General features: G+C 44.7%; 1 protein-coding gene across 1 annotated transcript in view; it reads left to right on the plus strand.

Annotated features, from left to right (window-relative positions):
- The first annotated feature begins 1,309 nt into the window (after positions 1-1,309).
- msrab (methionine sulfoxide reductase Ab) overlaps positions 1,310-22,252 on the plus strand; it is a 33,428-nt gene continuing 12,485 nt past the window's right edge. The window contains exons 1-4 of the mRNA XM_073484018.1: positions 1,310-1,462; positions 7,646-7,714; positions 8,255-8,374; positions 12,659-12,763. Of these exons, the coding sequence (XP_073340119.1) occupies positions 1,387-1,462; positions 7,646-7,714; positions 8,255-8,374; positions 12,659-12,763 (370 nt within the window). The 5' untranslated portion in view covers positions 1,310-1,386. The remainder of the gene's footprint in view (positions 1,463-7,645; positions 7,715-8,254; positions 8,375-12,658; positions 12,764-22,252) is intronic.

A 22,252-nucleotide genomic window follows, 5' to 3' on the forward strand; every position in this document is an offset into this window, starting at 1 on the left:
ACTTATGGCTGGTCTGTTCAACTGGCAGCCAGCGGGCCACATCCGGACCAGAAGCAACCTCCGAATGGCCCAGCATACATAAATCTGATACATGATAAAGCACGTAAAACTACATATATAGTGTATATATCCATGTATGTCTCACACACATATGTGCTACAAGTAAGTTTTTTCCAGAGCTGATGATGGAAGTCGGCGATGAGCAAGTACTTGTTTCTTTTAACGCCATCTCCAAATGCCAAACCACTGTGTTTAATGAGTGCGTTGCGGTGCTTAAAGAATATGATATTCAGGCACCACACTTAGATGTATCATTTTTTTTTTTTTACTATTATATTCATTTGTATCTGTGACAAAAATGTCATTACCAAAAGCTGCTAAAAAAGGTCTGTCTGCAGGCTTACCTCCATTTCTTGGTTTTCAATGAATCTGTAATTGAGCAGCCCTGACTTATGGGATGGTGACTTTTAAATGGACATCTCTCTTTCTGAAGGAATCGTAGCGGTGCCCCTAAAGAAACATCATATGGTATAGCGGTGAGTGACGGCTAGTTTTCTTCACAGATGCTTCGTCTGTAGAATCAAAATCAGAATTGCTTTTATTGCCAAGTGAGTTTACACATACAAGGAATTTGCTGTAGTCTGTAGGCGCAAAACAACAAACAATGCTAAAAATACTTAAAAGACATAATAAAAATATAGAGTGTGAGTATAAATATAAATACAGTGTGACTGATTTTAAAGTTGGTGAACACTGTCTAGATGTATCCAGCAGTGCAAACAGTTTGACCTGGATTGTGCAAGGTCGCAGCAGATACTGATGCTGCAATGTGCAAAATGCACAACACGTGCATGGATTGATACTCTTTTGTGGACTATTACCAGTGGGCCCTTGAAGTTGTTAGTCATCGGGATGAAACCCAGGACACGCATGCAAAATGAACCACAAAGAGAAAAGCTACTCATCCATACATCCATCCTCCAGCCTCGTCCTACCAGGAGCACCTCCCACGGAATGAGAGCTGATAATTGGCGGGAGCTCATTTGCATGCGGAACGGCGTGGATATTTATTTAAATTTAATTTCGTTCCCGCACACGGTGCACTGTAGGCTTTTGTGCCAAAGTCATATTAACCCCTTGATTAGTTAATATGCAGTGCACGACGTTGCCCACGCCCGATGAATATTCATATTGATGGCGTTTTCGCCGCCGTGTCTCCACTCCTCCCCTCCCCTTCCCATCCCTCCACCCCTCCCTCTCTGCCGTACGGGCGCCACTATGGAGGCATCCCGGAAGACGGTGTCGTGTTCGCGGTTGTTCTCCCAAACACAAGCACACACCGTTTGGCTCCTTCTAGTTTCCGTGTCGCTCGCTGCCGCCGACTCAATGGCAGACGATAAGACTCAGCTGCCCAGCAGAGACCGCGCTCTGAAAGGAAGAGAGGAGAAAATGGTCGTGGCAGGTAAAACAACACACGGCGACACAAAGTTGTATCCGCCACGGTGAAGGCGGCATGCGCGAGCTGTCACAGGTGACCATTACGTGCTCGTGTTACGCGCCATTGACGCACTCGAGTTACCCTATAACGGTCCATGTAGAAAGTATTGCCAGAGAAGCTTACAGGTTATTAAAGGAACAACTTTAATGTAATAAAAACTGGTGTATGTCAATATTTAGCTGCTACTTGTGTTAAATCATCGACTTAAAAGACTTTAGGAGAGGAATATTTGAAGATAAGCTGATACACCTGACTAGCCAGAAGCTGGCTTTGATGACGCACTTTATTTTAAACGTCTGTCAGCTGAAGTTAGGCCCTAACAGATTCAGCATGATGTCATGGGCTAATCTGCAAGGTTTAACTTTTATGTGATCCCATTCTGCAGAAAAGACGTATGACAGAAAAGGCAAAACTGGATTTGAAGAAATTTCAGGGTCAAAAAACAGGAAATCGAGGCTCTCGCCCGACAACAATGCTTACACAGCTCCCGCAGGGTTGCCAGGTCCGTGCGACAAAACCAGCCCGGTACTGGAACTCAAAATATGCAGCCCTTTCCAACTGCTTTTAAAGTACAACAGTAATGCTATCGGCCCAGTTTTCCCTAAACAGTTATAGAGGAAACGAGAATGTGTGTCCGTGTGTTTCTTTGCTTGCATTTGTGGACAAGACGTGTCGTTTCTTTCTGTGAAAAATAGGTCTTCCTAACCCGTGGACAGAAAATTCAACATCAAGCAACACTTCAAAAGTAGCCCAATTCCGCTGACAAACCGCAGACCTGGCAACCCTGCTCAGAAGCTCAGTCCTGAGATCAGTATTAACATGTCGGTTACGCTACCTGGCTGTTGGAAATGTCAGGGGCTGAGAGATAAAACAACAAAGACACGATTTCATGTTGAAATGCAGAGCACAGGGTGTGTCAAACATGTGGCTTTTAGAAAAGTAAAATAAACCAGAGAATACTCATTTTTGAAAGTTAATAAACCAATTGTACGTGCACAGTGCATAATGTTTCCCATTTGAGATGTTTTCTAACCCTTTGTGTGAAAAAGTCACCCTAAGCAACAAATGCTGGTAGAGCTACACTGACTCACTGACTCTCGGCCTTACTCGGGGTTGCACTTAACATATTCTTTATTCTGCTGTTTGTTAAATATGAAAAAAGTTGAAAGTATTACCAGACTTTGGACTACGTATTGCATACACTTTTTTGCAATTCACGATTTCATACAGTTTCAGAGTGATTTTCTCTTTGAGTTATGGCCATGGGAACGTAATCTCATACGAGGCCTTTTAAAGCAAGTATGCCCTGGGTGCATTTGCTGCAGTGCTATTTAACCTGTTTGGTGTTTTGTGTGGTTTTTGGATAGTCTTGTGTTACAAATAGTTGTTGATGAAATCAAGATAAGACAAATCTGCATGGATCAAGTTCTCACACTGTCAGAGACATACTAGAACTCAAGGAAACCAAACAGTTTTTACTGTTTATGATTTCATCCTTTCTTACAATGTGGAAGAGGAGTCCAACCTCTACATCTCATCTCAGCCCATTTCATCCTTTCATTCAACTTTTCATCATACTCTTTTGGGACAGGAGGGCTCGTTGGAGTGTGCGACAAAGGCGAAACGATGCGATTTGAACCCGGTTTCTGTCTTCACCTACTCAGACTGAGATGTCCACAAAGTGCATTGTGGGAGCTGGATGTGAGTGCATAGGAGGAAGTGGTGCCGCAGCGTCCAGGGGCCCATCTGGGCATTATGCGCATGAAGGCTCCGCCCCGTCGTAAGTTCCTGCTCCGTCTGTCGAAGCAGCTCGGAGACACCGCATGGCAGAAATCTGTTCCTCCCCTTTCACCGTGGGGGGCAGCTTAGGTGGAGACGGGGTTGTTCTAGTGTGTGTGTGTGTGTGTGTGTGTGTTGCAATAGCACGCTTCTGTGTTTGTCGGTGTGGGCCAGCAAGCATGAGTGATTTAGGGTTTGCAAGGACTGTCTCCACATATGCCCTGTGCAGTCCCAGCCTTGTGTGTGTGTGAGTGCACACATTTGTCCCCTCTCTCCAATGAAGATCACTAATTTTGAAGTTGCCTCTACCCTTCCAGCCTCTTTAAAGAAGCTCCTTGTTCAGACGTCCTGTGTTCCCTCCCTCTCTCCAGTCTGTATAATGTACTCTGTGACCTTGGCGAGAATGATCCAGTGGCAGATTGCTACATGGTAGGGGCACAGTAGCTATTATTTTGAGTCAGTGCTGGATAGACTGCCAATATTTCTTCCCAAACAGGATGGGGGAGGTCAGCTGACCAAAATCAATCTCTGTTACATGCTTCACTATAACTCTTTAAAGCAGGTTCATGGCGAAGATATATTTCTGGCATTATTTCTCGCTTGTTTTCCCATCTCTGCTGTAGCCAGATGCCCTTGCTGTTTTGGCTTTAGCAATCAGCTCCAAGGGAAAGAAAAATATGTAAGTGAATGGGAAAGCATGCAAATTAAGTATACAAACAGATAAATAAATGATGGATTTTGCTCAAAGGCAGCACTGTGGCTTACTGATTAGGGCTGTTGCCTGAGCACAAGAACTTTCTGTCTGTTCACCTGAAATGTGAACTTTGCATGTTTCCTCATGTCTGTGTAGGTTTCCTTCAGATGCTCCTGTCAGTTATGTGTATCGGAGACCCTGAACAGTGTATCATGCATCTTGCCCAATGCATGCTGGGATTGACTGCCTCTCTGTGACTAGAAAATAGATAGATTTGCTGTTGTATATCTGCATAGAAAACGTGTAAAGGTAGATTTTACGATGTAGTTAAAAACATGCATTTATTAATTTTTGCTGACCAGGTGGACACCGTCCTCTCCTTTCAGACTGGTGTTTGCCTAAAGATATTTGACCAGGCCCCAACAGGATGTGCCTCCATCTTGTTGGGAGGACATAATGGAGCCATAGTAGGTAGTCTTCTCCCTAGCAACTGTTTCCGTTGCTAGGATACAGTATGTATGGAATGCGTGGATGGCTTCAAAGTTGCGCACTCTTCAGAGTCTAGACAGTTTTCCCACTCTGAACAGAGGCAGCTTTAAATGCATGTGTCACAACAGCAAGTTGGGTTGGTCCGTTTGAGGCCACAGTATCATCATTTCTTTTACTTACCTCGTACTGTTTTTAAAAATCAACGACCTCCCCCCAGTCTTGCCTCTTTTCCTCCTCTCCCCTCCCCTCCCCTTCTTTGCCCCACTCTTTTTCGCCCCCTACCCATCCTCCCATACAGCAGAGGGTAGTTGGCATCGGTATAAAGCATCACCCTCCTCCGACGACTCGTGCCTGACTCTCTGCCAACCTGTGTGAAGCTAGAAAGAGGAATTGCGAGAGGGAGGGAAGAGGAAGAGAGAGAGAGAGAGAAAGAGAGAGAATGGATTTTTGGAAGGAAATAAACAGAGCAGCCTGGAAATCGACCTTTCCGTTCCCACTTTTGGCATCCAGGGATAGTACCTCTCCCGTTTCTCTGCATGAGGGGGCAGCAGCGCTTGGACTCCAGTTTAACGGGTGAGAAACAAGGGACCATGGGTTGAATCCAAGGGTAACAAAGACTAAATACCCGCCGAAACAAGTCAAACTGGACGTTATTATCCACTAAGCAACAGATAGATCGTCCTGCCCTTGAATGATAGTAACCATGATACCAGCAAAAGTGGCGGGGCGCCGGGTCCGATGTTTTGGTTCTTGTCCAGCCGCCTACAGCCACCAAGCTAAAAGCAACAAAAGGTGACCAAAGTATTCCGCTTTAGTCCCGTTGTACGGTATAGCCTGCACTGCGCTTTTTCAGATATCCTCAAAAACAAAGGCGCACAAAAGAAATTACGCCCATATCTCATTCAAGTTGGGAAAAAAATCCTTTTCATGAATCCTTCCCCCATATTCAGCCTGTTTTTCTTCTTTTGTAAGCTCAGTCAGTCACCCTCCCTGCTTGTTTTTTGTCGTCCTCTGTTCTTTCTTTTGCTGGCGTAGTGAGGCAGCGTAGTGAGGGTATTCAGCCAGTTCTTTCTCTGTGCCTGTGTGTGTTAAGGTGGGGTAATTCTGGCAGAATGGGGTGTGGGCGCTGGGGCTGGCAGGGGGGAATGCTGGGCTAGGCACAGTGAAAGGAGCCAGCCTGGCACCACCTGGACCTCTGCCAGCTCGCTCCATGGGAGAAATACCCGCAGCAGAGGTTGGTGTGCGAGTGATTGTGCGGCTGATTGCGTGCAGGCGTGTGTGCACGTGTTTGTAAGAGGAGAGTGAGGGATGCTGGGAAGGTGGTGTGAGGAAGAGAGTGTGAAGTGAAGATGGAGAGCAGCTGAGAGAGACGAGAGGGCGGGGAGGCTTGGCTCCGATTTTGGCTTCTCTGGACAGAGCTGTGTCGGCGTGTTCTTGGCTGTCTTCGTTTCTACCTCTCTTTTTTTGTTTGTTTATTTGTTTGCTTGTTTGTTTTCCCTGTGTTCTCTCTTGGATGAAGTGCTTGGTCTTTTTATATAGCGCCCAAAGGCATGGTGGTCTGAAAGCCAAAAGAATCCTTCACTGCCTTTCTGCTACCCTCATCTGTTGCTTCTCACTGGCTATTTACTCCTTTTATTGTTTTGGCAGGCTGAACTCTCCTCCTCCCACTCCTCCTCCTCTATCGCACACTTGTCTCCCTCTCACTCTCTTTTCCTCTCGCTGTCATTTGGCAACTTCAGTACTTTTTATCTTTGTGGCCAGAAAAGCAGGACAGGATGGTGAGAGGGAGCAGGGGATGGAGACGAAACAAATTCCCAGGAGGAGGATGAAGATTTTTCCTGTCCTCCCACCACCTTAAGTCACCCCCACGGACTGAGAATATTTAGCTGATAGAGTCACTGACAAAGATATACTTTGATTGCAGCTGACTGTGCCCGTGAACATGACCTGGCAGTGCCAAACAACCTGCTGCTAAAAGACAGAACTGTCGCGCAATAGGAGGGCAGGAAGGGACTGCCTGAAGGCAGTCAGGCCTCTGTGACATGACATTTCAGGAGTCCTTCATGCTACTGCAATCTGTTACTGCACAGAAAAACCAAACAAGTTTGTCTGATATCAAAAAGTGCCCTTAAGCTGACATGCCAAGACAGGTGGTATCAGCTCAAGTGCTGTGGTGCCTCTTTTGCATCTTATATTCTTCAAAAACTACTTGTTAATCTTTCAAGTCCAGGCATGGTGTTGTTTCTTGTCATTGCTTCTGGCTGTACAGTCTGAAATTAACTAACTGGTCTTTGGCCCTTTGTGACAGTAAGAGATCATCCCACTCCTATCAAGGAAATGAACTATTATGTCTCTATCAGATTAGAGATTCTTTGTATTCAGGTCAATGTCACACATCACATCCCGAGCGGTCAGAGAGCAATCACACATTGAACTTTGAGCAAGCATCCATTATTGGTATGTGCCTAAGCTCTTAGTGTACCCTGTGGCCTGTTTATCTGTCGACTAATATTAGTGGTTGCAGTACAAACCAGCCTTGCTTAGTGGAGATTTGCACGCTAAGTCACCTCAGTCTTCTTAAACCCTAATCCTCCTCACACATCTGTGGGCTACACATACACACACACACACTTCCTTTTTAGCGCTCTAATTCCACGCAGCACAGTTGGCAGTAGAGTGCCACCCCACCCCCTACCCCCCTCAGCACTCCAGTTTGTTTTACTTATGAGGTATTTTTAACATAGCAGAAGATTAGGGCAGCATCGGGTCTACTCGCAAGGCCCTTCCCTGCTCTTTAGGTTAAATGAGAGCGTGCCCCTGAAGAGCCGTCATTGGTTTGCTTCGTGGACACCCAATGGTGCCAAGCCTTGCACTTAATACACTCCAATTTCAAAAGATACAGTAGAGTAAGCGAGAGATCAGAAAATAACTGCGTGATTGTGTTTAATTGTGGGTATTGAGGAGAGGACAGCGGGGATAGAATGGCGGTCAAAGCCGTGTAATCTCTTAAATGTCTTCCAGCACAGAAGCCTCTGCCTCTGATCCGCTGGCCTGGGTCAGCCTGTAACGAAGTGCAGACCTATGAGGCCTAGTTGAGTTCGCTAATGGGCCTCTTTACTCGCATACTGTAATTTGTACTGTTGAAACAGTGTTATGATCTGATTTCACACTGTTTCCCTTCACAGACAAGCATGCAGTCAATGGGAATCCCACTGTGGAGCCTTTTCCAGAAGGCATGGAGACCATCATGTTTGGTGAGACTGCACAATCACACATTTCTGTAATCAGACTCAACCCAATATGGAATCCTTGGTTACCAATCTGTGGTTATTGACACATTTTGGTGAAATAGTGGCCTCTCAGTGGATAATATGGTAATACAGAAGCACAAATACGATGTGTTAGGAATGCATGATATTGGTTTTTTGTAAATATCCTATATGCTGATATTTTCCACCTCATTTTGGCCTGTTGAGGATGCTAATACCAGTATATTCACTCATTTTTATCACCTAATTGATGAGATTATAAAGTCTCTCCTGTCGTGGAATCAAAATATTATTATGCCTTTTCAAAATGTACACATTCACTTGGCAAAATAAGAAAACTACTCAGACAACGGTTCGAGTCATGCATAATTAAATCTTATCTGCCTGTTGTATTGGAAGATATGTTCATTTGGGCTGATGTAGAGACTTTTTAAAGCCTAATAGCCGATACCGATGATGTGCCGACATTATCATGCAACCCTTCTTTCTGTGTTCATGTGTGTTTGCATGCTGTCTTTGGTTCAGGTATGGGCTGTTTCTGGGGAGCTGAGAAAAAGTTTTGGCAGCTTCCAGGGGTCTTCTCCACACAGGTGGGCTATACCGGCGGCTTCACACCAAACCCGAATTACCAAGAGGTCTGCTCAGGTAATACACTCTGCACCTCATGCGTTCATTTGCACTTTTTTACATATGTATGCCCTCTACACTTTGATATAGGATACCTGATCGTGCTCCCTCCCTGTCAGGAGGTGTGGTGGGTTGGTGGAACATTTCTCCATGAGATCATTCAGGGTTCAAGAGACCAAAAAAAATGCAAAGGAAAAATAAAAAGATATGGAGTCGGAAAGGGTGTTTTAAGTACAGCGCTCTCATCCTCTTGCCGCCTTCCCTTCATCTGCAGTCAACTACTCAGAATGCACTGCTCCAGATGGGCTGTACCCCCCGTCCCCACCCCCCCATGACCTACTTGTAAGGATTGGGCTCTGTACTGTGCTGTACTGCGGCGTTTTTGCCAACATAGGTTACTGTGTATAAAGCGCCATAGATGGGCTTCTTTCCCTGAGACTATGATTTGGCGAACATGATGCCAGAGAATCAACCTTTAATTTTGTGTATTTGCAATCAAAGCCCTTAAAAATGTTTGGCTACCTCTCTACGTCTGAAATTGTTTCTTTCTGTTTTCCTCTTCGTGAGAATCAAATAGATTCATGTAGGGCGTCGATGCATAATTAAAATGTCTAGCTCTGTCTTGTTCTGCTTGCTTCTCTTGTGTTTTAGGAGTCGTGAGCTACTAGTTTGGGGCTTCTACATTTACGAGGGCACATCATTGCAGGCAGGCATGGAGTCTAGGTGCAGGCGCAGCATGGGGGACATGAAGAGGAGGGGAAAGATGCTTTGGGCTTGGCTGGCAGACTTTCTGAGCGCAGCCCTTCAAGGGATTGTATGTTTCCTATCTTTCTGCCTCTCCCAGTCTCTCTCTCTCTCTCTGTCAGCTTCCCAGCAGCAAGATGGTCAGCTAGGAAGGGGGGTGGAGATGGAGACAGATGACAGAAAAAGAGAGATTGAGAGCTGCCACAAGTTAGGAAAACGGGTAAAATAAACTTTTGAGGGGAGAGAGAATTTGAGGAAAAAACAGTGTGTGAAAGAACGGTTGCCTGTCCATCGGCTGAGAGAGTGCAGGCGTCGCTCCAGTGGCCATGACGGAGCAGAACACTGCGACGGCATGAGACCGAGGAGCTGTCAACACAGCCAGGGCAGGACAGACAGCTGGACAGACAAGACAGACGGACAGAAAGAAGGGGCTGATGGAACTGTCAGCAGAGCCAGGGAAGGATGGAAGGACAGGCAGATAGGTGGATGGTGGAAGGTATGACAGACAGAAATAGGATGTTGAGATGCAATCAGATTTGTCTTAGGAAGACAGACGATATAGACAGCTGAGAGATGGATAGAAGGGGATGTTATTACCAATCAGCATATTTTAGCTTGACTAATTACAATTCTGCACTATTCCATGTTGCAGTATGTTTGCATGACAGAGTTGCACAAGGGTTAAATCCAACACTCCTCACACCTAATTGACAAAATTGATTGCTGGGCTTGTCAGTGTCAAGGATTCATATCAATGTTTTCTGCTCTGCCGAAGTTTAGGCAACTAAAACTAGATGTTAAGGTTAGGTAAACCATCCGCTGACATCCTCCCTGAGACATTTTAAGGCAGTACAACAATACCATGCTGCTTCTGTTTTTCCTACTAAGAGCATTACTCTCACAACCATAAGAGAAGCTTGCAAGAAAAACATTAACATACAGGGCGCTTCCATTGGTATTTTTGACCTCGTCAAGTCAAATCTTGTTGCGTGGATTAGTTTTGCCCCTAAGGGGTGTAACGGTACATGCATTTGTCCTTTACTGTCATGGTACAGATGTCCCGGTTCGGTGCATGCAGTTTTAGGAAAAATACGTCTGACTGTCACACTGTGGCAAGAGCATACGTCTACAGGCGAATGTCAAACCATTCTGACCCAGACTCCAATCTGTTAAGTGGTGGTAGTGCACCTAAAAGCTCCATTACACAACCAAAAGAAAAATGACACTGAGACACCGGAGCTCGAGGACTCTAAGGTGGAACACACTGTGACAGTTAATGAAAAGAAACCTAGCCCTATGCATTTTGTCTTGTTGCTTTTCTCCTGTTGTACCAAACTGTAACCGCAAACAGACCGTGACTCCTGTTTGCTGTTACAACCCTAGTTGTGCCTAGTCATGCCCGAGATGGACCATCTCTGGAGTATATAATCATGCCCCTCCGCTTCAGAGTGAGTTGCGATGACGTCAAATGAGCTTTGTCATTAGGAATGAATGGTTGCTTCCTCTTCCCCTTCTAGATCCATTTCCTCATTCCATTGCCATTTCTCAAGCAATAAGTGGTAGATGCCAAGCAAAATCACAACAGCAGCCTGAAAATCCATGATGATACCAACAACTGTTGCACAGAGAAATAGTAAACAGCTCAAAGGAGGCTGCTGCTTTAAAACGTTGTCAATTCAAAACAAGCATGTCAGCACTTAAAGTCACTCCTTCAAGGGGGGACTGTAGCCCTCTTGTATTGAAGATCCTAATCCCTGCCACTCTGGGCTGGTGCGCTATGACAAGCCAAGCCTGAACATGTGTATGGTAAAGGGCTAATGGGTCATTTTAAAATGTTTGAACAAGCAACCAGTGCTGTTGTTTATCTGGTAAGGACGTTCTCTTCATAAAGTCAAGTTTAACTATATCCAGCAGCCGAGAACAATTAAGCAAAAAAGGGCAACAGGATGGCATGATGATTTTGGAGGTGATTTTTTTCACCCTGCTGAAGTGTCCTTGAACAAAACATTGAATCTGTAGCAGCTCTAGTGGTGCTGGTCTGCATCACTTCTCAGCCTTTCACCCCCTTCAGCGTGGAAAGTCACGGTGTATATTTACCTTTTTTATTTTATTTTTTAACAGGTCTTGACAGTTAGTTTTGTTTTTCTGCTTTCTCCTATTTTTGTTGACTTTCATGACTGCTAACCATGACTGCTAACCTATAACCCAACTCCATGCGTGCATGCATGTCGTGAGAGTGTGTGTAGTGTGAAGCCCTTCCCACTGTCTCAAAGGCTGATAGTGAAGGGTTGACAGCTGATCAAGCTCACCTGGGCCTTTGGCTATATAAGCTGGCCCACGTGCTTCCTCCTGCCTCTCCCTTGCCACAGCTGATGTCCACCCTGCAGCCTCCTCTAATGCTTTTGCACATTCAACACCTCCACAGCACACGTGCCACATATCCATGCATTGCTTTCATGGCTGACATCACAGACTTTCTACAACAAATTGATTATTTTCTTTACTCTTGCATGGGCCCCCTTCCTTTCACATTCTTTGAGCCAATTTGTGGCAGCATGTAAAAGGTAGACATACACTGATTAAGTATAATATATTCTTATTATATTTTGCTATTTTATTATAAAGCGAAATTGGCCATTCATTGTCAGATGCTCATAACAGACTGCTAGTATCCACTGAGAGTGTGCACATTGTTGATTTAGGTAACATCTGTTTAAACAGGTGAAGTCTTCATTTGGCATGAGATGATCCGTTGGGTCTCAGGCCAGATGTATGTATTTGGCAGCCCTTCTCCTATTGTCTGTGAAGCACTTGATGCATCTTTCTGTGTGGGCATGTATGTGGTGTGTGTGTTTATATGTGTGTATATACTGACTGTGTGTACACCTGTGCATGTGTCTGTTTAATGCGTGAAAAAGATAAGAGAACGGCTACTATTGATACGATCCTGAGTTAACACCTCTACATTTACATTTAGCAACGGTATATGTTAGCTTTGAGGTATGTGTGTTGTGTGTATACCTTTTCTGCTGTGAAGCTGTCTGTCTGTGTGTGCGCATATACTTGCATGTTAGACCTAAAGTATCCCCCCGTTTGAGAATGCCTGCAGGCAGCTTGTTGAAGCTTTGGGGTCCTGGCAGCTGCAGACAGGAGAGAGAGTCTGTGTGCTTTTGGCAACTTTCACCATAAGCTCCAACCTTTATTGTGCCTTCTCTCTCACTCTATCTCTCTATCTGGCTTTCTCTCTCTGCCACTCTCTCTTTCTCTCCCATTGTGCCATAAGCAATAACAAAGCTCTGTGCGGATTCAACCTGAGAGTCTTCTCCCCATGGCACATGCACTCAATGACACGTACAAGGATGCTATTCATAATCTCCCTTTTGCTATTTTCAACAGGCAGACAAGACATGCAGACATCGTTATTTTGGTTTTATTCATTTGTGTCCAAGAAATTTCGGGATTTAAGGGGAAAGAGCAGGATGAAGAGGATGCGGAGTCGTGAACGAAAATGTCACTCAACTTGATTTGAATGATTGCAACCTTGTGATTCTCCTTCAGGTCTGACGGGTCACACTGAGGTGGTGAGGGTGGTCTTCTCCCCCAAAGACCTCAGCGTCGAGGAGCTGCTCAGACGCTTCTGGGAGAGCCACGATCCTACACAAGGTAGCAACATGCACTTACACACAAAACCCAAAAGTCGCCCTCAAATAAGACCCGTCCCGAGGGGCACGGGGTGTATTAGAGCAGAAGGATGATGCCCAGACGTGTGCCTGCGTGTGCGTTGTGGTGGGGGGGAGGTCTCATGGGTGTAAGTCAACGCCAGACAGTGTTAATGTGTCTGAGACCCAGCCATCCATGGAGAGACACACCAGTGTGGGGCATGTTCAAGCCCTAACTGCAAAAAAACCCCTCTCTCTGTGTTAGAGCATGTACATGGTATCCACTTTATCGGATGTAAACCAGCCATTTACCATTCACTTCACATATGGGCCTCTAACTGGTGCAATGATAATTCTAAATTTGGTAGTTCTAGGTTGAATAATGTCTGTGAATGTTTTGTTTTATTATGCATAGTATGTGTTAAGTTGTTTATCTTAGGAAACTGGTGAAACTTTGCTGTGATGGTGCAACATTTCCCCCAAATAACTCTGGATTCTGATCCCTACACTACATACTCTATACAGCACGTTGCATATACTTTAACTTCATAGCGTTTGAATCCTGGTCTCCTCAACACTCCTCTTTTAATGACACACGTCTCTTCCCCATCCGCCTCACAACACACACACACACACACACCCACACCCAACGGCGACAAGAACCCCATCCCCCCAAAAACCCATCTCTCCATCTATTCAAGTCTCTTGCTCTCTTGTTTTCTCTGCTCACTGGAGGAGGTGATGTAAGAACATTAATGCACCAGGAGGGTGTGTGTGCATGCGTGCGTGCATGTACTGTATGTGTGTGAGAGAGAAAGGACGGGCAAAGAGGTACTCTGCTCACTCATATTGAATGTAGGGAGGGGCATGACAAGTTGGTAAGAGATGGATCAAAGATTCATAGGTCCGACCTTCAGTTTTAAACACACACACACACACACTCTGAACACTCTGTGACATTGCCCATGTCAGTTCTGTCATCTCTGTTGCATCTGTCATCATGCTTGTTTTCACCGTACACCGTGTGACCTAAATACGCTAAAATGTCAGCCATGTTTGTCTGGCTAAATGCATACATGCGTTGACACATCAGGTGTGTGTTCATGTTCTTCACATCCCACCTCACCTGCTCGACTAGAGGTGGGTTGACAAAAAAGAGGCAGCAGAAGAAGAAACTATTTGCATTGAGGTTCATCTGAGAACCACGTCATCCCAATCGGATGAGATTCCTCTCCTGTTCATCGTAGCCAATGGCGGAGACACATCTTACTACGGGCAAAGGCACAAGCAGAGTCGAGCCGACACGCCAAGGGGCAAAGGCAGTGAGGCCAAAAGAGTAGTCATGCATTTCCCCTGACTCACTGCCTTGTCTCATCTCATGTTTTATTAATAGCATGCAGCTTATTGACTATGCACTCCGCTATTTGTTTTTTTACTTTTTGTCACAGTTAGGACCAGGCGACATATTCCCAAATAACCACAAACTCGAATATACATTTTCTTTGCCTTGGAGTGTTGCTCGTTGTGCATGACTTAAATGTGAAGCCCTGTCGCTTCTCTCTCTTCTCTTGATTCTGGGTTCACGTGTAGAAGAAATTCCTCTGATTTGACAAATGTGGCGTGGAGTGGTGGAAAGGGGCCCGCTGGCTGTGCCTTCACGCATGCTTAAGCTCCAATTTATTCTGTCCACCTTAGAGCTGGGCTTAAAAGAGAATGGAGAAATTAAGGAAGTTCGCTCTTTTCCCTTTCAACTGCGAAGATTCACTAGAGATCATCATATATGGAGACGAGCCCAGGAACATTATGAATTCCGTTTTCTCCTGACACGATCAACACAGAGCGGATCCTGGTTTATATACACACACTATGTTGGAGTGCATGTGGAAGTATCATGTGCAGATGCATATTCAGCTGCATGCAATGCTTCCTTTTAATGCGTGTATGTGGGTGTGTATCTGCAAGTGTGTATGCACATGTGTGTGTGTGTGTGTGTGTATGTGTTTTGAGATCTGTGCCTCTCTGCTTTGCCTCAGTTCAAAAGGGTTTAGTCCCGACAACGTGATGTCGGGCTGCGTCTGCTCCACCAATCCCAGCCTGGATAGCAACATTAGCAGCCAATCAGAAACTCCCAGCAGCCTTTGCTGTGTGCCCTCTTTCCATATTCAGCAACACTAGTCTCAATCTGCCGGCTTCCCTGGGATGTTGCATAAAGACCCCCCCATTCAACACGCGCCCAAATTATAAGTTTCTTATGTCTGCGTTAACTGTAACATACCTTCACATGCGTGTGTGTGTGGAAACACACTCGAGCACACATGAACGCTCAACAGTCAAAGTGACATCTGCACGTCGGAGGGCAACAGCAGTTCTGCTTCATCATCGAGGTTGAAAACATGATTTGATGTATTTGGAATGATCACACACATCTCGCTGTTCTTTCACACACTGCACATCAATTGTTTCACATTTCCATACACAAGCATACTGTTCACTTCACATTATGCACAAGTGCTCATTATGCCTACTCATAGACAGCTTTACTCCATTTGTGCGTACACACGAATAGGCAGAACATACACACACACGTACTGTGCACATGCAGGGTGCACACAACTGCACCAATGGCATGGCAGTTGGTTTATTGGATACTTCCTTATTACAGAACATAGGCCCTGTTTAACTCCCCATACCCCTTGTTCCCATAGCTCCCAGTGGAGGATCGAAGCATCTTTTCTGGCCACCCTGCCAACCTTTAAACTCATCCCTCCATTTTACCGTGCCCTTCCATACTCGCCACCGTTACCAAACTTTTTGCTCCTTAACCTTTTCAAGCATTAGGTCACGTCTGTTCCTCTTCTTCCTTTTTCGGTGTTATGCCTCCCTTCTCTTCCATCCTTCAGTTCTTTCCCACAATCCATTTTTCCACGTCTTCTCCCAGTTTCCCGCTCTCCTCCTGTACCCCCCTCACCCACCATTCGTCTCACCTGCACCCCCGCCCCTGTCCTCTTTGCAGCGCGCAGAGTGGAGGGGCGAGTGAGTGAGCAAACGGCCTGGAGCCCGTCAGCACATCCGCAGAGCAGCGCAGTGAGTCGACCGCTCCCCGAGGCCATCCGCTCATCACACAAACACACTCGCATCCACTCACTCCACTTTTATCTCTTAGTCACTCTCTCCTCTCTGCTCCTCATCCTCCCCCACCCCCTTCACCATTCTCCCATCTCTTCCTCCGTTCCCCTCCTCCACCCCCCTCCGCCGCCCTTCATCTTAACAACCGAGGCTTTTCCCCTCCTCTTTGTTTCCTCCTCATCTCTTTTCCTCTCCTTTCCTTCCTCTTCCCTTGTTCCCTCCATTCTATTTTTTTTAGGCCATGCAGTATTTATGGTGTGGGCTGCTGATGCTGCGTCAGTGAACAGACATCGCAGGCGTATGTCGATAGACACTAAAACACCAATGCACAGCTAAGATGGCCGAGGCGGCTGTCCTCATTTGATAACGTCTGCACGTACGCGTACGCTCACCCTTCTAGGTAGACGTTGGTGGAGTCACGGTAGAAAAAGGATACATTACAGGTCCAGTAAATAAGTAAATGCATTTCAAAAAATGTTTGTTTTGTTATTTTTGTAAGCTGCATTGTGTAGTTGCTGCATATACTCCAAAATATTTTGTCACATAGAGGATAAAAAAGGGCTTATCACGTATCACACACACATGGATAGGGTCAGATCAAAAAAATTGATATAAATCAAGCTGTCTTCCATCTGCCAAGTCACGCTGGTGGCAGTTACTTTCTGACAATTAAGATGAGCATGAATATTCCTTTTATATAATATCTTCACCCCAGCTGGCTGCGACACACGCCAATTCCCCGTTGGGGTACCCCCATGTCCTCCTGTGTCACCACATCCCTCAATTTAGGGATGCCCCAGCCATCTAAAGGCAAACCCCACAGGAGGTGACCTTGACCCCTGACCTGTGACCTCTGCCACCCCCACACTTCTAGCCCAACCCCTTACCTCTCCACCGGTTGGCTGAGAATGGCATGCTCATTACCAGGTGTCAGTTATTACACCCTCACACTGAGTGACGGTCCTAATTTATGGAGAGTGCGGCACGTGCGTGCACTGTGGGGGTTGAGTTATTTGTCCACTTGATTATGCTGAAGTTATATGTTTTATAACTTAAAGGTCTTTGCTTTTGTTTTCAAATTTCTCATGATATTCAAAAAATATATGGGAGAAATAAAATGGAAAAGGAGGAGTGGAAGAGGTAGTGAGGAGTGAGAGACAGACAAAAAACAAAAAAACCCCATTAGATTCCAGTCTGAGCTTTGATTGTTGATTAGAGACAGACACCTCAGCATCAGTGTTTGCATAATAATGACACCAAATAAGACACACGGACACTAAAATGCACACAGAGCCTTGATATTTGCGCCGTTAATTTCAGGTTGTCAAATTGTCGTTTGAGTGTTAGAATATTGAGTTGACATCACACAAACTCATATGAACTGTATTAAATGATTTTTGCTCTGAAATAAGATGAAGCAACCTTTGAAAAATGTATTTATTTATTTATTTGTTTATGTGACGGGGACGGTGCACAGCTTCTTATCTGTACCAGAGCTGGCTATCAGCTCATTTACATCTGTAGTCCCTGGTCCGAAGACAGAGACAACATCTCTGTTAAGAAAAAACAGAACCGTGTTAAGAAAATTAACACAGAACATTGATAAGACAAATCATAATTGCTTATACATCAACAACACAACCAAGATTTCAGAACATGAAAACACCACAACAATAACAACCAGAGTTCATGAAATTAAGTGTTTGCTTTTATGATTGATGAGTTCATGACTGGGTTGATCTTAGCCTTGATTTTCATCCTAGAAAATTCTTAAAAATTAAATAAATTGATACTTTCTTGCAGATACATTTTTCTACAGGGAACTGACTCTGGATAGAAAGTTTAGAGGTTATGTCTCTGTTCCCGAAGCTGTGTGTTAGTTGTGGGAAGGTTATGATAAAAAATGGTCAAAATGTATTTCCATCATTTTTGTTGAAACTGCTGACTTGAACACTAACTGAAATACAGTTGAAGCGGTGGCTTTTCTTATTGTCATGACCAAACATTATCATATGATATCACAGATTTAAATACGTGGAATTTAACTTAAGCTCTCATCCGGCCTGTTTTGAGTACAACAGGAGAACAAGCTCTACTTGTTAGATTTAGATGCTGCTAAAAATAAACAGCGCAAGGGCCAGAATCACAGTGCTCTGACAGCATGCCCAGAACCATGAAGTGATCATGTTAGAGAGCACTGCTCCAATAGAGAAGATAAAATAGAAGCTAAGGGGGGAGATAAAACAGATTTTTAAAAGAGATGATGATAGTTACTGCAGAAACCTACGTGATGTGCCTGTACACCTTAGAGTCACATATATGTATATACTGTATACATACAGACATGCACATGTGCCCTGACAACAGTGCTGTTGCCAGGGCGCACACAGCTCTGTTGTTGGTTTAAGGTTTGCCTCCGTATGTGTAGCGTCACCATCTGACAGCAAGCAGAACATCACTTTCTCTTCTGCTCTGTATGTTTGCATATGTCACATTCACCCCCCTATATATTCTGTGTGTGTGTGTGTGTGTGTGTGTGTTTGCACGTGCAGGCGAGTGTATGTGTGTCCGCTGGGGATGCTCTCACCATCCCAACTCCGTACTCTGCCTCTGTCTCCAGCGCGTCAGGAGCGGCTTACATAAGAACAGGGCAAAAATAGCAGCTGAGAGGGGAGAGGAGGAGAGGGCTCTGCTGGCACGCACACAGTCGTAACGGGACCGCGGGGCACGGCACAACCCTGAGTACTATCTCTCACACACACACACACACACACACACACTCTCACACACTCACACACACACAGGGAAGACTGCAGTTATCTGGCATTACACTTCTTTTTTTATTTGTAGTGCACTCTTTTTGACAGAATAGTAGAAATAATGATAGTTGGTCAGACAACATCAGAGTGAAAAACACCAAATAATCCCAGCTGAGGTTTCAGCTTGGGGAGAGGGTTAGGGTTCTCTCTCTAAACCCAAAGTGGGTGAAACAAGTATTGCATTGTGTGGCAGTGCAGGGGGAAATGCACATAGGGAGTATGAAAGAAGTAAAAGAGGGAGAAAAACTAAGCTACATTAGATTGTTCATTAGCACTCACTCTGCTGCAGTCTAATTGGTACGCACTGCCAAGTGCAATAATTCTGAATTCACTTCAGTTGCTTTTCCTCCGTGCTCAGAAGGATGCAAAAAGTCACCAATTATGCAAAAACATTTCTTGATTGCGGACACTGACAATAGCTCGACTGCTGAAATGTTTATTCTTTCGTCTCTGCAATTAAATGGTTGTGTTTTTTTGAGCATCATTTGAAATTTTCCCCTGTTTTACATCTTTCTGAGTGCCCTCCTCAAACGCAGAGGGAGTGAGAGAGCTGATATAGAGCTGGGACAGTACATGAAGAGGTGGAGAGGTGAGGCTAATCTCAGCTCTTACGGTTGTTAACGGATGAAGGATTGTTTTGTAAAAAGATGCCAGGGAGGGATAAGCTCAGGTCAGGCCACCGGTTCTGTAGAGGAGCAGGAATAAAGGGACGCGTTTAAAGTGGGACATGCATCAGTACAGATCCTTTACTCTTTCTACACTTTGTGCATCACTACCCCGCGACCGTACGTATGCACACATACATGAAGCATGTGCTCATGTGGTTAGAGAGAACAAGGAATGGAAGTTGGAAGGAAATGAGTGAGATAGGGGAATAAGGGAACAGCAAAAGACAAAAGGTGAATGAGCACGATTTGCAGAAGGAAAGACTGAAGGTGAAGTTGGAAGTGGGAAAAATAGCAGGCTTTTATCCCCAACAGCCAGCAGGGACAAGCTGAGTGGTGCCATTTTTTCTTTTTTTTCGTGCAAGGGTAAACGCTAGAAGAGATTTTACTGACTTGCAAGAAATCTCAGCGGGTTTCAGCACAACATGCCCAAAAAGTATATGCCTGTACGTTTGTGTACGCAGGTTTGTGCAAGAAAGTGTGCAGAAGAGAGTAGCTACTCCCTCCGAGACCTGACAAACCCCACCACCCTCCCACTTTGTCTAATTTTGTCTCCCATTTGTTTTTAAAGGGCTACTTTTAAATTTACTGATACAAGGGGGGAGCAATTAATTAATATTTTTGGCTTCGTGGGTGTAGGTCAGTGACTCTGAGAGGCAGTGTGCGTATGTGTGTGTGCGCGCGTGTATGACCCGTAGCCCCTCCCCTTCTGTCCACCCCCCATTACCCTCTGCTTTCAGAGGCAAGGCTCTCATGCATAATGCAGAGAGAACAGGGAGGCTCTCATTAATAATTACTGCCGCCTTTGATGGATGGAGAAAATAACGAAGGGGGCTGTTAAAAATGGAGAGAGCAAGAGAGAGACGGCGGAGGCGGGGGGGGGAATTGAAGTTTTTTTGGGTGGTATTTGTTGCTGTTGTAGTTCTTTGAGGATTGAATGCTTATGGGGATGAATTTGGACTTGATATAGTTGAAACCGAGGCCGATGTTTTGGATGGCGTTAGTATTTTGATTGGGGAGTAGCTCCTCTTCAGATGGTGGAGGGATCTCTGAAGATGTGATGAATCTTAATTGTCTTTGTGTTGGAAGCAGCGAGTACCACTCAAGGGTTTTTTGTCTCTTGACTTTTCTCTGATATTCCGTATCATCAACCACTTCTTTGTGATGAAAAGCCTTTATCCTTCTCTTTTCTTTTTTACATGACATATTAAACATCTACTTTTGTAGTAAGGTAAAAAATAAAGAAAAGAAAATTGATTCTTTGTTTTAATCAAATTACAGCAGTCCAACCAGAAATTTCATGATACATTATTTTTATATCATATATGTTTTATTAATTCCTTTCATAATTGATGTGCATATTTTATCCATACATGATCTTGTCCATGTATATGCAAGCTGTGTCTGTGTGGTTGGGCTGGTCAGGACCTCGGGGTCAGCAGGGAAGGTCAGAGGAAACGGCAAAGCTACAAGACCCCTGCCAGCCAGCCAATCAGAGTAAAGGCTCTGGTGGACAGCCAATGGCAGAGTGGCTTGGTGGCCTTTGACGGAGGGTCCACCATTAGCTTCGTCACTGAACAACAGCGCTGGGGGCAAGATGGCCGACATCCAGCACTGCAGAGATGGAGAGAAAGAGGGTGAGGGTAGAGGTGGATGCAGAGGCAGAGGAGACAAATGAGCGAGTGGCTTTAATTGTGGTTTGGTAAAATGAAGACAAATAGATGGAAAGAAAAAGGAATTAGGAAATAAATGTTGATGATGTAGCAGAATATGAAATCTTCATTGTTTTTTCGCTACTCTAGTGACATGGCTTCAGGGATGGAAATGGTTTGGTTCAAACTGAAATATTAATAACAACTAGTGGATGGATTGCCATTAACCAAACCAACAAACAACAAATAAACAGACACAGGGAAACATTACCTCCTTGGTGGAGGTAATAAGGGGGCCCATCAAGGTCTCAACATGAGTTGTGGCGATCAGCAGCTATCAACACTCTCCTCTGCCCTTTTTTGCTCTCACCTCTGAGAGTCTCATATTGGAGATGATCCGCTTTCTTTAATCTTGGCAACCAAATCTAAAAGGACAAGTGACAACTTGTGATTGTCTCATTCGTGAGCATGTTGACATTTAGCGCCAGGCGCCGCTGTGTTTAAGTGCAGCTTCACAGGGCCACTAGCATGGCTGTAGACTCAGTCTTGTTTATATTCACGCTAAGAACTGTTGAAGGACCACCAATGGAGGTGGAAAAGTTGTATGAGAGGTTAAAAATGGAGGAAGTGACAGAGATTGCGGTGTGTAAAGTACTTAAATGTATCTACAAGGAGGGACACACTCTTTGTTTTCTGTCTGAAGCTAAATGTGCCAGTCACTTTCAGGTGACAGACATATTCGTTAGCTTTCATTTTGGCTGCTGTGGAAGATTTTCATATTAAAATGTATTGCATTTTTGATAGAAAAGATATTAAAGGTCATAAGCTCTGCACTGAACAGAGACTAATGATATGCACACATTTTGTTCAGTAGTGTGTCCACAACACGCTGTTTTTGTATCATATTTGAACAACTGAAGCATTTCGTGGTGTTGATGAAAATTTCAGTGAAGCAAATGCTCAGAGGCATTCAGTGTGTGTCGGAGAGCAGCCAACGTCTGCTTGTCTGCTCTGATTTGAACGAGGACCAGATGAATACTTATAGCCATTATGTCTGAACAGACTGTGTCGCAGATAGGTTGTGACACTTTATGATGTAAGGTAACATTTAATCTAAAGAGAACACGTTATGCAGATCACTGTGTCAGGGAGATGCTCGCAACTTGTGGCTCCGGCTTGTCTGCATATTTATTTTAAAAATCAGTTATCTTCCTCAGTATAAATAGAAAAG

Source organism: Pagrus major, chromosome 16 (assembly GCF_040436345.1).
Source record: "Pagrus major chromosome 16, Pma_NU_1.0".
Classification (NCBI taxonomy): domain Eukaryota; kingdom Metazoa; phylum Chordata; class Actinopteri; order Spariformes; family Sparidae; genus Pagrus; species Pagrus major.